At 36.6% G+C, this 17,160-nt stretch overlaps 2 protein-coding genes across 2 annotated transcripts; one reads left to right on the forward strand and one right to left on the reverse strand.

Moving 5' to 3' along the window:
- Positions 1–461: 461 nt before the first annotated feature.
- Positions 462–10,693, forward strand: PJVK (pejvakin). The gene is made up of 6 exons (XM_057363728.1): positions 462–3,450; positions 5,486–5,681; positions 6,925–7,066; positions 7,759–7,876; positions 8,905–9,009; positions 10,339–10,693. The coding sequence occupies exons 1-6, from the start codon at positions 3,240–3,242 to the stop codon at positions 10,638–10,640; spliced, it is 1,074 nt and encodes a 357-aa protein (XP_057219711.1). The 5' UTR covers positions 462–3,239; the 3' UTR covers positions 10,641–10,693.
- Positions 10,694–11,052: 359 nt separating this feature from the next.
- Positions 11,053–17,020, reverse strand: FKBP7 (FKBP prolyl isomerase 7). Its single transcript, XM_057363727.1, has 4 exons — positions 16,736–17,020; positions 15,214–15,365; positions 12,972–13,105; positions 11,053–12,657 (listed from the first exon to the last, which is right to left on the reverse strand). The coding sequence occupies exons 1-4, from the start codon at positions 16,942–16,944 to the stop codon at positions 12,496–12,498; spliced, it is 657 nt and encodes a 218-aa protein (XP_057219710.1). The 5' UTR covers positions 16,945–17,020; the 3' UTR covers positions 11,053–12,495.
- Between the last annotated feature and the right edge of the window lie 140 nt (positions 17,021–17,160).

Consider the following 17,160-nt stretch of genomic DNA (forward strand, 5'->3'; position numbering starts at 1 on the left):
AATCAAAAAAGAAGTCAAGTGCTATTAAACCCACTCAGGTTGTTAGAAAAAAAACCCAAAAAGTGTGTATGTAATAGGGACCATATTTTGTCCCATAAAATGTTATTTTTGTTGTCTCCTGGAACATGACAGTATCTACATTGCACAAAACCTATCTTTCCAGGGAAATACTATGCCATATGCTTAGTATGGAATTTTGTGAGCAATTTTTTTTTCAGCAGCATTTTCTTTTGCTGATTTTTATATGTCCAATTCTTGCACTTATTATTTTTGCAGAGATCTGTAGGTAAATGTGATACAGTTCGAGGGAACTTGGAGTGTACATGGTACACTCCTGTTCAGTYGCCAGGAGACCTGGGAAATGATGGCATCCTTTTGTTCACTGAGAAGATACTAAATAAATTACCAGCATAATTTGGTGTAGATTGTGGGTTTAATCCTTTCAAGTGAAACACCAACTAAGTTTATCCAGTCAGTTAAGGTTTTTTTCCTCCCTTCAACTGACTGCTTAATAATGCTAATCTTATTATATGGTTGACTGTGACAAGAAACAAATTAAAATCAGATCAGTTCATGCAGATTACAGATGGTTTTAGATTTCTGGATTAAAAATAATGAAATAGTTCCACATTTTCAGTTCCTTGGACAAATCTCTAGTTTGCACCACTTTAGATCAGTTTATAAATGCCTCTTTMAACATCCTGTAATTATAGGTACCCAACATTCCTTCAAGGGATAATGTAGCCTATCTAGTATTAACCAAAAGTCATTATGGAATTACCTAATAACTACAAAAAACCTTCTGCATCCTCCGGTATTATGTGGAGAGCAGGACTGTCCTCTAGATTTTACTCTTTAAAATCTCCATGTTCATATCAATATGATGCAAGGAAAATAATACTGTATTTAAGCATAAAAATAATCAACTATACATCACTAATACTTGCTCTGTTACTACTCCATGGCTAAGACCCACTGAACAAACAGAACTCACACAGGAAATAAACTACCTTGCTCTTCCCTGCAGGGGAGATAATCAGGCTGGAAAAGTCCTGTGAAGGGTCGTGAGTGGAGCAGGCAGAGGGGATGCCTTCTCAGGGCCTTATGTGGCTTTGTGCCAAGGGGAGCACAACATTTCAGGCCAGATCCTCCCCAGGGAAAGCCTTGAGCCCAAATGTGAGCAAGGATTTTAATTGGCGCAACTTGGTGAGACAAGGCAAGGTTTCTTTATTCCGGTAATGACTCAGGCATAACTTATGCACTTGGAAATTAAATGTTTTCATTTATTGATTGCCCAAAATGAGAGCATGCCAGGCTGCAGAATTGCTGGAATTTCATAAGTACACTTGTGTACCAAGTACTAAAGTGCCTGGTGCTGGAGGAGCAAGGAAATAACTGAAGTTTCTTCACTTGGATGTGTGAAATTCGTGAATGTTTTCAGAACAGGCAATGTTACTGTACTTGGACTCCTGTTCTCTGATCTGAAGCGTGAGTACAACACAAACATCTGCTGGAGCATTTATGGTGGATTAYAGGGTGTTAGAGTAACAGGAATAGCATGCAAACATAGCAAATGAAAGTATTCATTATCAAAATTAGAGGTAGATCAGATTGAGTATGATCTGTGACCGCATACTGAGCAAGAAAAATACAAATACATGTTGAATAAACAGTGCCAGCTGGGCTTAATRATCTGTAGGAAAAATAATATCCTGTCAAACATGTAACATATATACAGGATTAATCAGGCAATTTTAATTTTAGAATTGCCTTATCTTTTCCTTCCCTTCAAAATCTTTTCAGTTCTGTTAATGTGTTTTGATTGAGTGAATATGTACAAGATTTTTCTGATAGTGTAGTATGAATTGCAGCCAGAATTAATTGCAGCCTTTTGCATGTTTTCAATTCAAAGTCCATATATAACCTGACTTGCTTTTTCAGCACCCTCTAGAGTAAGCAGAAWGATCCAGCAGCCTTTCCTTTCATCTTAGCTGAGGTAATGCACTCCTCTTTTTGTTGGACTTCCTGATACTCTGAACTTTCAAAAATGTTTGCGGAAGTATTGACAAATGGGAAGTTGTTAAATAAGTGTTCATATTATAAAAACAGTCTTTAAGATAGTTTCACATGAAAGCCTTACTTCAGAAATAAAAGCCAATCAAACCAATTGTTAYCTGGCAACCAGGATAATATTGCTACTAAAGTGATGCATTACCTGCTATAACTGCAAAGGGAATCTCTGGGAAGAAGTACTACAGGGTTAAGCCAGTTCTGTGTTCATCAGTCTTGCAGGAAAATCAAGTCATTGTTTACATGACAGTGGGTTGGCTCTCTCTTCCTCTCTCATGGATCATCCACAGTGCTCTATACTGTCTCTTCTTTTTCTTTACAATTTACCATATTTTTACGCTGGTGCTTTTTATCTTGGATGCTTAAGTTGCTCCTCATTCCTCTCTCACTTCTTTTTGCAATTTTACTTTTATTATTTTGCATAATTCTCACAATCCAGTGAGTTTTTCAGCAGTCTGTGCTAAAGCCTAGCCCTTGGGTCACAGGGCTAGGAGATTAATCCCTAGATTAATAACATTAATCTGCTGTTTCCCCCCTGTCCCCATCTCTGATCTTACACTTCAGGCCCAGCTGAGCTCTCCCAGGCAGGTTATGCCAGTGCTGTGAAAGGCAACACCTCTCAGAGAGCTCCCAGTGCTCATCAGGRTGTAATTCCAGTGGCCTCCCAGAGCGTGCCCGGGCTGCTTTTTGGKATGTTGGTAAAACACCAGAATTCAGCTGCAGCAAGGACCCAGCGAACAGCAGCACACCAGTAACCTCTAAAGGGAACCTGAGGCTTGCGGAAGTTAGTTTTCTGTTTCTATGACAATTAATTTTGATTTCAAAGAGTGGCATTAAACTGCCAACAAAAAGGCACCATTCCCCTCTCAGTTTACAGTGGTAATTCATTATTCATCGTGCAGAATTAGAGCTCGACTGAAAGGCTCTGAGGGAGGTCTCATGCAATACACCACAGAAGTTCAGTAGTTAAAGATGCTGTTGATTCTTTCCARGTGAAATATAACTCAATCTTAAAAAAAAAACCAAATCAGTTTGATAGAGTTTTTTTTAAAGCATGTGAATTTGTTTGCAAGAGCCATACGAAAAGAACTGAACATGGGCTTGATGTCTGGAAGCTACACTTGATGTCTGGAAGCTACACTTATTATTATCATTACTAATGTCATAATATGTTTGCTGCTGCAACCAAAAACTTTGTTAAACAGGTTGGTGATGGAGGAAGACTAGTTCCAGTGCCCAGCCTCAGTGAAGCTGATAGATACCAACCTCTGAGCCTTGTGATTAAAAAAAGAAAATGTTCACTTTCAAAAAAATCTAAATTTGCTTCAACACCTTTCACATTAAAAGACATTCTTCAAGGAGAGAAAGAAATTTCTGCAGGTAAGATTTTTATCTTTCTTCGAAGTAGAAAAATGCATGCTTTCTAGTAAATACAGAGCGGTAAATATAGTTTAAACTGTGTAGATAGTATGATATTTCCTTAGCAAATGGGTAATAATATTTTTCTTGCTTAGTCATGTAATAAATATTTAATAAAAAAAGTACAAATCAAAATGACAAGAAAAAATGAAAAGAAGGACTTTAAAAAAAAAAAAAAAAAATAATATTTTTCTTGCTTAGTCATGTAATAAATATTTAATAAAAAAAGTACAAATCAAAATGACAAGAAAAAATGAAAAAAAGGACTTTCAGCAAAAAAAAAAAAAAAAAATTATACTAAAAAGCCTTGATATGTCTTGAACCAGTATTAAATTCAGTTAAGCCTTGTTTTTTCACAAACCACAGATTCCTAAGGGATGTACTGATGTGTGTTGATTAATTGCTACAAAAAAATTGCTTAGAAATGTACACCTTTCCCTGTATACTCACTTTTAAATGTGTAAGAATGGCCTGAGTTCTGCAGCTGCTCCATGCTGGTAGTCCCTGAACTGGGCTCTGCACAGGGAGAAGCATTTGACCACAGCTATTACATCTGACTGATGTAATTGCATTTTCATAAGACTTTTTCCAGGTTTGCAATGTCYTTGGTGTAATTAAAGAGCTTAACTCTTTTTAAATTATTAAATATGTCAATATTGACAAAAGCATTTATGATATTAATTGCACAACAAATGCATTGGTTAAAAACTCCACTAAGACAAACTAGTATGAGCACAAGAAGACAGAAATACTACTTGATCCCACAAGAGGATGCAAGCATGATAAGAAAAATTGCAATCCTATGTCTTACATTCAGGAGAATTCAGCTGGCTTGTCCTGAATAAAAAAAAAATTGAAAAATCTCATTAAAAAGTCTGAGAAAAAGGTTGCAAAACCTCATTAAAAAGTCTTGAAGAACCTTACTAGTCTTCTCTGTAAAGGTTAAATGTCATGCGCAGAAAGTATTGTCCTTTAACGTAAGCAAAAAGGTTTGTAATTGAATTTCCTTTTTAATGTGACAAAGACAAGTGTTTGCAATCCTTTTAGCATTATGAAAAATATATTAACCTTTTTTGTGGTTAAAAATAAACACAAACGGGATTCATACTAGATTACTTCATAATGTCAGTTTATCCTAAAAACTTSAAAGGATTAAAAACAAAAAAAGGCATAAACCCCAGATTCTTAGATGTATTTGGAAATCTAATCCCTGTGTTCATTTTAATTTGGTAACCAATGCATTCTAGTATTTTTTCTTTTAGTGTAATGGAAATGTATTTAATATCACAAAGATGTTTTTATAGAAATTATTTGGTACCTACCTTTTGACTGTACAATAATTGAATGCAAACTTTTGAGAAAGTCAGAATTAATCTGTTGTTTACCTTCAGAATAAATTGACATAGTCCCTGGAATCAATAAGCATCCATRGAAAGTGTGGTAAGTCTTTCTAAATGGGACATCTCAGGTCGAAGAYAGAGTTAATGTTGSTGGCACACCCATKTCTCATTCATAGGGTATCTGAATGKCATCTAGACAAAATTCAGAGTTCCCTAATATTTTTGTGCTTATTTTTAATTCCTAGTTTTAATATTCTGTGTGGCCTCCACTGAGTCATTTTGGGTTTCAGAGCCTCTGCTATTAAAGCCAGAACACAATACATGTGCAATTTATATATATCACCATCAAAGTTACAGGTAGTACTACTTGAGGAGAATAATGATGAACACAGAAATCAGAAAATAGCTCTAATCACACCCAGGAGCATGGACACAACTCTGCCAGMGAGAGGCACAGAAACCCTCTGACTCCTGTGTGCTCTTTCCATCAATCATCCATAGTAACACTAATAAACAAGTGTTCAGTGTAGCTCTGAATTTCACATCAAAATGGTTAATTGTAGGTAGCATGGCAGGAATGGTACCATTTATTCTTGCTGTGTGAAAATACTGTGTTCAGACTTTTCATCACACAAAGGTTGTTTTCTTTTACTCAGGTGTCTCATCTTACCAGTTGCTCAACTACGAAGACAAATCAGATGTTTCGCTTAATGGTAGAAAAGGAAATCAGATAATGAATGATGTTGGTTTTGATGTTGCTGGATCAGATTCCATCGCCTTTAAAGCTTCATTTGGCATAGTGACCAAACAYGAAGTTGAAGTACCAACATTACTTAAAGAACTTACCACAAGGTTATATTCTAATTTCTGTTTCCATAATTATATTCCTTACAGTTATGTTGAAAGACTGAAGTTGTTAGGTTTTGATTATTTTTAGTCAATCAGTAGCAGTCACCATCTGATATTTTCAGAGGTATCAGRTTGGATCACTGGGATAAGACTGTACAATTTTTCTAAATTCTTTGAATTATGATGCATCTCAGAAAAAAAAACCAACCCTGAATTCAGAAATGAAGAGTCTCTCCAAACTCCCATCTGTGTTATACCATAGTATTGAAAATTTGAAATTTACTATGAATTGCGTTACCTAACTTCATGTTTCAGAAATAGGATTTGTTTGCCTTTCATGAACTAGAGAGCCATATATTATTAGGTACTTGAAGGTTTTAYGAAGTTATTAGACAGCCTTTTCTGAAAAAGCAAAATAAGTTTATCTACTTGATTTTTTCATAACCTTCTATGACTTTTCTTTAAATCCAGACTCTTTTACCAACATTCTTGTTAAGCTGTGAACACTGAAAATTAACTTGGTCTTCCCGTGGTGCTATCATAAATGTTAAACATGTAGAAACATTATGTGACAAATTCTAGGTGTAATTCTTTATGTCATATTTCAAAGATTGTCCCGTGGTCACAATCCCAGTGAATCCCAGCAGTGCATCCCAGTAAATGCTTTACTATGCATGATGCAACGTTTAGCATTTGCAAAGATGTATATTGCTACCCTGTTATTTACCAAGCAGTGCATGCCATTTTGCATCTGTAACCTCTGCTTCTGTACCTAACTTAACCTSGTTTATTTCTGACCTTCAAACATTGTCATTAATAACTGGGGTGAGGACAGAGGATCTAGTCTCCTGAAAAAARATTCAGTGTTATAGAACTGCCACTGTTTGTAGAAATACTTTTACAAACACTTCTTTCATGATTGTTCACAATTGTTTGTAAGTGATATAGGTTTGTTTTCAGTTACTGGTACTAAAACCAGAGTTAGGTRGACAGGCTTTGAATTTTCAGGGGTGTCCCATGTATCCTCGCTAACATTTGTACAATACTGGCTTTGCTTGAATTTTTTGGTTCTTCTGTTCCCAAATACTGAAAATCAATATTAAGTTTCCAGAGATCTCCTTGGTCAGTTGTTTTACTGCTATGAAATAGACATTGTGGTGATTTATTTACTGATAAATAAATAACTTAGCTGCTTTATAAACTGCTAATTGTCTGAATTTCCYTCCTGCCTCCCTCTTGATTTTAGAAAAATAAACTTTGATCATTGTCTAGTCCATCAGTCAAGAAAAAGTAGGATGGAAATTTTGTGTGTGGTCATGGAAAGTATTCGAACTACAAGACAGTGCTCACTAACTGTCCATACTGGAATGCGTGGAGAGACAATGAGGGTAAATATACTTGACAAAGTTCTGKAACTTAAATAATTAAGCATGAAAACCTCATTTTTATAAAATATGGTTTGATTTCTGTTTTTATAATGTAAGCTTAGAAAAAAAGTCTTAAATGAATCAGTGTAATGGTACTGATGTAAAGTAATTTAGAAGTTGGTCTTTCATTAGCAGTGCTTATGTGACTGAGGGATGGGAAATGCATGAAAGGATGGCTAGACAATGAGCCATTGCTTGGGGTAAAGCCTCAGCAAAAATGTGGAATTTACTACTTCTYAGTTGGACTTTATGATAAATGCATAACCTTTCATTATTAGGGTCATCTTCTGTAACACATTGGAACTTCAGGCTATTATTTCAAGGGTCAGCATCCCACTCCCTGTCTTATGTCCTTTCCACACCCTTCCCCCTTGATGTGTTTGAATAATTAAACCTACAAGCCTTCTGACTTTTCCATTTATAAACCATTCACATAATTTTCACTAAGTGATGCTAATTACTCCCTCTGTATCAAGCTTTATTAAAATGCAAAGTTGTTAATAGAAAATTCTTTAGTTGTGAAATTCGATCTTCAAGTTTGAAGTTTCCTCCTGGCATTATAATTCTCAATATATGCAGTTAAGCTAGTATTTTGCTTATTTATTCACTTCAATTTGTAACTTTTTYCCTTTTGATGATTCTCTAAATTACAGTTTCAGATAATTGAAGATCAGAATTCTAAAGGGCGGGACAAAGCCATTGTTTTTCCTGCACAYACAACTATTGCTTTTAGTGTGTTTGAACTCTACATTCATTTGGATGGTAATTTCGGTAAGCGATGTGAATTACTGTCAWTACTGCAATTATTTATATTGATTTTAGTTTTTAAAACTCTTTTATTRCTCTTGATATACATAAGCCCTGATGCCATTCATTTTATGTGCATAAGAATTCTGACTTTTTGAGAGAAACAGTGCTTGAAAAGATAAACAAGCAGGTGCTAGGAAACTCTCTGCAGTGGGTACATTTTTTAAAAGTTAGAATGACTGTATTTTTTTTTTTATTTCTGCAGTTGCATGGAACAAAAAGCCCCACTTAGTTATACTTCTAGCTGGTAGGGAACAGGCTTCTGTTTTTGCATAAAATAGGCAAATACAAAGACACAAGTAAAGAAAAAAGTGTACAGCTTCTAAACTAAGCTAACATTTTTTTTCTGTTGGGGCTGTAATTTTGGTCTGATACATCATTATCACATATAAGTATCTGAAGTTATTTAGGAGGAAATAATCACATCAATTAGAAACTAATAAAAAAAATTGCGCTGCTTATATTTCACTTCAAAGATTTTCTTTCAAGTTGTGAATAGAAAGATATATGACACTTATTTTTATTTTAAAAATTAATTTTTATTAAAAAATGTTTTAATAGTTGATTCAGTATAGGAAGAAGTGAGTACTTCTCAGTRCAAGTACTTCAGAAGTACAAGCTCACACTCTTGCTTATTATTTTTCACTTCTACTCTCAAGACTACAGAAATGTTTATCCTTCAGAATCAGGGCTTCHATTTGTATGATACTGACTGTTGTAACCCCTTAACATGGCCATAATTTGTATGATCCAAAACAGGTTCTGGTAATGTTAATTGAAAGCCACTGACATTTAAAAATATCCATCAAATCTGTGTTACTCGATTCTGTGGGCTATTACTGTGTGCAGACTTGTATTAAAAAGTTGTACTAGCCATTAAAAACATAAGCAAAAGGTAAATTTAATTACTGTTAACTTTATTGATTAGAAAGCATATTAAACTGTTGTGCAATTACGGCTTTTATATTTTGCTCTTTTAAAAACTTTTACAGAACTTTGTGTGACTCCAATTTCAAAAGGAGGATTTGAAAGAGAGAAATCTGGATCATCTTCATTGACCAAATTAAGGAGATTAAAGAATAATTTGTTTTATCGAAGTATGACTTTTGATATTTATATACAAATGTCTTATTTAATGCATGAGAAGTGTATCTTTGTTTCTTTAATTTCTATACAAGTCAAATGTTTAAAGAAAAAAAAAAGGATGGAAAATGTGCCTCTCAGTTTCTAGTGTATTAAAATTATTATAGTTACTAAAATTTACATCTGAAAACCTGACTTAAGAAATAACGCATCCATGGTCTTGCTGCTCAACAAACTCTAGAGATCTTAAAATGAAAATAKATGGCTGTTGATAAACTGGTATTGAGTAATTATAGAGCTGACTTAACATTGAATCCATTTCATGTGTTTGCCATTTACAGCTTGTGTTATGCAATACATGTTACAATGATAGTCTATTAGAGGGCAAAAGCTGTAAGTTTAAATACTGAACAATATTAACTGCAATATTGGAACGTACTCCTTAGACACTATGTTCCCATGGCAGGAACATGGCCAAGATACCATCACAGTTCTCTTTTATCGTTCTTATATGAACACAACACCCAGCAAAACTGATGATCCCTGTGTGCAGCTTTAGACCAAGATCTYAAACTTTTAACACTCCTTGGCCCAAGCACTTTGGAAATCTGCAGATCTGAGTGTGAAGATAAATGCTGAACAGTAAACATGTTCCAAAGGCTGCTCAGTGTAGGTGTTCTTTCTCCACCGTATCCCATTCTTAATCAAGGGATTTTTATGGATCAAATCTTCAATGCTGCTCCACTCCACACTAGGTGAATAARTCTTCAGTGGGTATGATATATCACAGCAGCTCTAGCTGCCTAAAAGTTTTTCACTCAAGCTAAACTAGTCAGTAACTTAAGAGAGAGGGAAAAGGTATGCCAGGCATGTCTGAATGCTCAGAAATCTGCTAGGGGGTCAACAAGGAGTCCTCCAAGTTTTCTAAACATAGAAAATATGTTGGGATTTTTGTAAATAAAAGGAAATAAAAGTGCATTTACAATGTTTAGAATATAAAACTRGAAATGCAGAAATAGAAACAGGGAAGTACACAGCTGTGATTTGACTTTGCATCCATTTYTCAGAAGCTTGCCTCATGCCTATCTTTTAGGTATATTTCTAAAAATTATTTCTCATAATTACATAGGTCACATACAAAAAATTCTGACTTTTGTCAGTATACTAACTGATGCTGAAGAAAAATTTTCATCACACAGGGTTTTTGATGGGAAGCAATCTATATGGTATACTTAGAACAGTTCTGTGAATCAGTTATTACTATAATTAGTCTGACATTTTTTAAACAACAGTTCATAATATAATAAAAATCATTGCTCCTTTTCTTGTGCATTCTTTTTCAGATAAAGGAGTAGTGGAAATCGTTGCTAACTCTGATCCTTACTTGGAGGACCTTTTTGCAGATTATTATGAAAAAGCTGCGAGCATGACTGATGTCTCTACAAGCTATCTCAGAGATGGTTCTCATATCCGAATTAATTTACTGAATAACAACATTCCCAAAGGCCCCTGTGTCCTTTGTGGAATGGGAAGTTCTAAAAGGGAGACAGTCTATGGATGCCTGGAGTGTTCTTTTAATGGACATAAGTATGTACGACTGCATGCAGTGCCCTGTTTTGAYCTCTGGCATAAGAGAATGAAGTAACTGACCTGGGCAAGTGCCCAAGTCACAGACATGGGCATAACTGTGCCACAAACTTTCCAGAGTTAGTAAATATGACTCAAATTGAGAAATGCAAAGCAGTGAAAGTGCAAAACATTTTATTACGCTGTTATCTTTGAATTCTTTGCTTCACAGTCAATGACTTGCTACTTTAAAATACCCACTTGCATTCCCTGACATTGCTGTTTTTTTCTAGAACCTTCTCATTATCATGATAAACATACTTTTAAACAATATTTTCATAATGTCAAAATATATTGTTAGTACTTAAAGTTGTTTACACAAACTTGTTATTATACCCCCAAAATGTTGCCTTTCTCTACACTGGCATATGATGGTTAAATGAGAATATTTGTTAATAATTTAGTGTTCTCATGAATTTTTAAYTGAAGTATCGGATTAAAAAACACACTAAAACTTAGCTCAGTCTAATGTTTCAGTTAAAAAAGGGAACAACTGAAACTATGGATGGGAGTTTCATATTAGGGTGCTGTCACCGTATATCAAGTTTGTTTAGATTATTGAAAAGAAACAGCCAGTCCAYCTGCTGCAGTTGGATTTCATGTCACAGCTGTTCTTGACTTTCCTTTATGTGCTCAGAAAAAAAAAAAATCTTAGTAGAAAATGGTTTGGAAGCTTATGAAAATAATGGAACTGCACACTCCAACAAGACTTGAGGGATGAAGTTCTTTAACAGGTGCATCCCAGCCTCAGGAAATTAAGTGTTGAGGACTGGAACACCAGAGAGCTGTGTCCAGGGCTGGGACTGGGCGTGCTGTGGAGCAGGGTACTATTAAACCTCTCACCACTGTTTTTCACTGGCAAAGCAAAAAACCTTTTTATACTTTTTTAAATTATTTCAAGGATAACCCAAATATGGAAGTTTTTTGATTTGTGCTGCCACTTTCACTGTGCATATCTGATTATTACATGTTGACAGGTACAGCCACTGCTCTTCAGGTGAGAAGAGTGAAGTATGTTACACAAGTGTTATGATGTGTTCTGCRCAAGCAGAACAGTTTATGAGATAAAAGTACCGTCTCTTAACTATTGCTCTTCTTTGCTTATTTCCAGTGAGGAAAACCAGAATAATGCCCAAGTAATTAATTASTTATGCTTATATATAGTATCTCCCATCATCTTCGACCTCAGTAAATTGAGTGAGGATAGTGTAGATTTTTAACTTGGTGCTGCTGAATAAACTCACTAACTTGACTTTACTAAGTCAACGTTTAAAAATTCACTTAAAATACTGCTTTTTCTTCAACACTGAAGTCCTTATGTTAATATCACAGGAGTTATTTTAAGCTGCTTTAAAATATKTTTATCTTAACATTCCACAGACAGAGTTCACCTATTTTTAAGGTCTTTTTTAGCTAATTGCTGCAAATGGCCTTTCCTCAAGAAGCAAGGCAAGGAGCCTGCAGGGGTCTAAGAGAGTTAAATTTCTGGGATTCTGCCTTCCCTGTTTATTTTACAGGGGATTGAAAGTTATGTTCCAGCTATGTCAAAGGTTACTGTAACTTTTGTGTGCTCAACAGAACAGAAATAATAATAATTTTCATCAGCATTTGACCAAATGAGACACTACTGTGCAGTACTGTAGACTGGAATGTTGTAGGAACCACTAATATTAGATCATGGTCTATTTCAATTTGATTTCTTTATTTTGAAACATCTAACACATTTTATTAGCTGAATGTTAAAAATAATATTTTTACAGCCACTTTGATATAAAAAGATGCAACTATAAAAAAAAAACCCCAAAAAATCTGTGACAAAGTATTATTATTCAGAATTCAGTGTCCAGAAAACAGCCACAGATTTTTTAAAGTATTTAGAGTTCATCATGCTGGTAGACATTGTACTCCTTTGCTGATATGAAGCCATCTCCATCATGGTCGTTTTTCTTAAATATATCAGCTAAGATTTCATCATGGGCCGAGGGATGACGCTTTTTGCCATCTCTTGCAAATTCCTCTTTCAAATACTGGCTTATCTAGAAGAAAAGAAAAAAGTCCAGCTGTGTTGACTTTTATGCCAGTACTCAACGGCTATCTTCGAGGACACTGAGGGCATACAAGTAATGTATTGTGATTCCAGTGCAGACACATTTACAGTTTGTCTGCAGGAAGTCTGAGTCTTATTAATATATTAAAGCAAATTTCAGCATTGCACTGTGTAATTTGTGCAAGCACACAGAAACCTTACATGATCAACTGTAGCAGAGGCAGCTCATGGGAAAATGAAACTGATGCAGCTATAACGATAGTTTTATAAATTATTAATTTAAAATAATTTACATCATATTACCTCAAGTTCAGAGAGTTTCTTGTCACCATCTTTGTCTATTTGGTTAAAAGCTTCAACACTACGAGGTCCCTTATTAACTGCATAAAGTTCAATCTCAAAGATCAGTGTTGCATTGGGTGGAATCTTGCCCTGTGCTATGAATAAAAGAAAAAAAAAAGCATTTAAGAAATCAGAGACCACGGACAGAGATCACATGTGTGATAAAGTTGCATATAAAGCATTTTTTAATGAAAACAGGCTGTGTTAATATTCAGATTAAACTCTGAATTTAAATGTTGTACATCTAGATAGGAAGATTGTTTGATTAGATAAATGATTTCGAGAGAAACTTTCTAATCATGTACTTGCCTGAGACAAAACTATCAAATTCAGGTACTTTCAGAAATGAAGTGAATGGTTGTCATGAAAAACAAGCATTTCTAGAGTTCTCACTCTTTAACATCCTGTCATATGACAGGTATTATTTAGACACTGATTCTGAGATGTATGTCTTTATCAAACAGCTGCACTCTGATTTAAAATATAATAGTAATTGACCAACGCTCATATGTATTTTCTATCTGAAGAAATAAGCAGACAATAAAATGTTTTACCTACTTTGTATGAATTATACATAATGTAAAAGAACCCAATGTAAAATCGTGTTTAAAATGTACATCTCATAAAGAAGCAGTAGAATGTAAGTCATCTGAGTCACAAAAAAAACCCCAAAAACCCAYAGAAACCCCAAACTACTGGAATACTTTGCCTGGTCTCTGAATTAAAAAAACAAACAACTGTTAGAATTCATTATTCCCAGATCAGAGTGTTTTCTAACACCTGATGTAAAACTAGCACTGCCTACAAACACAGGTCCATGTATTGTGTATCTGGCAAAAAAAGGGAACTTAAAAGAGAAAGTAACAAACCAATGAGGTCTAAAAATAGTGCCAAAAGAGCATCAAGAAATCATGCAGTGTAAAATTAAAATGTGAAAACATGCAAGCTGCCAAAGCTAGTCAGCATGACACTGTAACCTCAGAATTTTGAGCTTGTGCTCGTTTTTCATAAACTGAAGAAAAGCTAAAGAATCTACACTGTTTGTAAACAGAAGATAAACACAACTATTACACTACTCATCTAAAATAGCCATTGTAAAAATTACAGGTTTCAGCGTTCAAAAGATTTTAACTTTTCACGCTTCAGAAAAGTAGAAATTTTAAGTACGTCTGAATATAAATCATGATTTAAATATCACTTTCAAAAGAAAGAATATTAGAATTCAGTGCCAGTAGTTTACAAATATACATACCAACAAAGAAAAGATATGTAAAGATTTAGAAAGCCACATGCATCTTTTCTAATTCAAGATTAGGCAGGCATCTTCCTCAGCATGCAGGAATATGCTCAGACAGAGGACAGGTGTACTGTAGGAAAATACTACTTTCTTCAAGGGCTACCTGGAACAAACAGTTAACATTAGTATTAAAGAACATTCTTTATTTGTATCACTGTTTTTCCTTTTTTGTATGAAATTTTATTATAGACAAAACTAATGCATTAAATTCTAACATATCACCACCAAAGTATTATTATAGAGAAGGAGCTACCTTTTCCCAGAAACTACTATAACCATGTCAGAGCTGAAATTATCCACATTTGAGTGTTGAAACACTGCATACAACTTGTACTGGAACTTTTTTGAAAGTAATCTGCAGACTAAATTAGCTTATATTCAAATCAGATTTCATGCATTGCACTGCTCCAATTACTCTGTAACGTGATGATGAGACCCATTAACTACTCAGAGTGTAAGCAGCATTTTAAGCAAATTATTTCTGCTCAGACTAATTGCACTGCATTATATTGCATTTTATTCAGAAGATGCAGATTATCATTAAAGGCTAAACAGGTAGCAATCAAATAATAAAAACCAAACATGACTGGGATTTAATAGATTAACACAATAATGCTGATAGGGATCATGAAGATCTTCCTTTTGCTGCCAATTTTTCATATTATGGCAATACTTGGGAAAACACATTGGGTGGCTTGTACTGAGTTCTTATGCAAACTGCAAGGCCTGGGTGTAGGTCTGTGATCAGGACTACCTAAACTGCAGAACAATGAGCAGAACTGGGGCTGCACAGCTGCACTGCCTCCAAAAGGAAGCACCAGCTCTTACAGACGTTTACAATACTGTCTGTTTAAAAGGATAAAAGAGAGGAAAGACAAAGTTTAGAGTTAAAATTTCTTTTTTTACCGTATCCTTGCTGTCCATATGCTAATGATGGAGGAATTATCACTTTCCGTTTTTCTCCAGGACACATATTCATCATAGCAATATCTAAGCCTTTTATGACTTGTCCAACACCCAGAACGAACCATTTTGGATGACCTTCATTTTGCGTCCGACTATTAGAAAAAATTGTGTATGAGTAAGAATAAATTTAATTTTGTTTTACATAAATAGAACTTTAAGTCGCAGTCAGTAAGAACATAGATTAACAGCACACAAGAATGTTTGGAGTGCAAGAATATAAACACTTTTTCTGCTACATATAAAATTTCAGGTCAAATCTTGATATGTGTAATGGGAAACAAACCTCCTTTTAAAATCAAAAATCCTTGTTTTTTAACTTGTTACAAAAACATGTCATCTTCCTGACCATGTACACTGCATGCCAGACACAAGGTGCCACTGCAGGAAGTCTCCAAGAAGAGGAATGTGGGGAGCACTAAAAAGAAGTGAAGATGTTTTCAGCAGTTCACATCACTGTAGGACGGGATGGGATGGAGAATGCAGGTGTGTTTTGGGGGAAGCTGGCAATGTTGGCTACAGTACTGTGTGCTCCCCCACCACTCTGGCCAGTTCACATAGTGCTTGAGGCAGCTTCTGGTCAAATGAGGCATCCCCAGTATGGGCCCTACACTGAACGACGACTCAGCAAAAGATCCAGAGAGCAACACTCTATGTTCCAAACTCATCACTTCAACACACAAAGAAATGCAAGCGGAACAGTACAGGTCAATAAAGAATTATCTTCTATTGATTTTTTTTTGTAAATTACAGAAGTGGGGGGAATGAACCAAGATTTTGTAATAAGCTAAGCTATTATTTGAGGCTAGACGGATGGGGTAAAGTGAAAAAGCAAAAGCCTAAATTATAACTTTGTGGTAAAACGGATGGCACAACGAATCCAGAAGGGAAAGTGCAACAGGGAAGAGGCAAAAAGTGCAAACCAGTAGTGTAATAATGTGGCTGCGCTGCACAGTGCCAACAATGTGGAATTGCATGCTATATTCAAGTTTCTGCCTAAAATTGTCAGTATGCATTCCTACCAGGAGCTCCTCCTCCCAACCTGAGTTTTTCTGCACGTATTAGAGCACAGAACATGGCAAGTGACAACATGATGGGGTTCATTTTTTCCACCCTGCCAAGGGGGTTCTCTATGCGAAGTGTGGTCTACACGCTCTGTTAGCCCCCTTCACTGGCGACGGCCGGCAGCCTCAACCAAAGCCGTCTTTGATTTCCATCTTTTGCCTCTGCGCTCCCTCTTGACCCTAGTGAAACTCTGCAACCTTCAACACTCGGCTGAGAAAAAATAAAGGCTGAAACGGGGAAATACTGATGCTGATATGGTCAGTGCGGGCCCCGAAATCTGCCCACGCCGGGAGCGCCCGAGTCCCGYTTATCCGGCTTAGGGTGAGCGGGCGGGCTGTGCCACGCACCCCGCCCGGCAGGACCCACCGTCCGGCCCCGACCCAGTGCCACGGGGGCTCACCTGCAGTAAAACTTGGATCCGTCGCTAGCCAAGAATCCGTCATAGTGCGCGTTCAGCAGGTCGCCCTTCTTGCTCTTCGGGCTGCAGGCCTCGGGGAGGTGCAGCACCTCTATCTGAACCTCCTCCGCCGCCGCCGGGCCGCCCTGGGCCCGCGCCGGGGCCGCCAGCAGCGCCAGCGGCAGCAGGAGCACGGTCAGCCCACGGCCCATGTCGCTCCGAGAAGGCCGCCGGCGTGGCACAATCCCCGCCGTGCCGAGGGGCGGGGGCCGAGCCGGGGCCGARCCAGGGCCGCCGCTCCGCCTCAGCCGCGCCTGACGCGGGCCCGAGCCCGGCCCAGGCAGCGGCCGTGGGGCGGGCGGTTCTTCGGGCCGCCCCCTCCGCTCAGGAAGTGAAAGGAACGTCAGAAGCAGCCGCGGGCTGGCGGG

Source organism: Malurus melanocephalus, unplaced genomic scaffold (assembly GCF_030028575.1).
Source record: "Malurus melanocephalus ecotype Western Australia unplaced genomic scaffold, MMel_1.1 scaffold_30, whole genome shotgun sequence".
Classification (NCBI taxonomy): domain Eukaryota; kingdom Metazoa; phylum Chordata; class Aves; order Passeriformes; family Maluridae; genus Malurus; species Malurus melanocephalus.

Excerpts from the sequence above, each read along its gene's own strand:
- FKBP7 (XM_057363727.1), bottom strand. The coding sequence starts at position 16,944 with ATGGGCCGTGGGCTGACCGTGCTCCTGCTGCCGCTGGCGCTGCTGGCG. Across the intron at positions 13,106-15,213 it reads ATATGGACAGCAAGGATACG|CACAGGGCAAGATTCCACCC; the intron begins GTAAAAAAAGAA and ends TTTTATTCATAG. Across the intron at positions 12,658-12,971 it reads AGAAACTCTCTGAACTTGAG|ATAAGCCAGTATTTGAAAGA; the intron begins GTAATATGATGT and ends CTTTTCTTCTAG.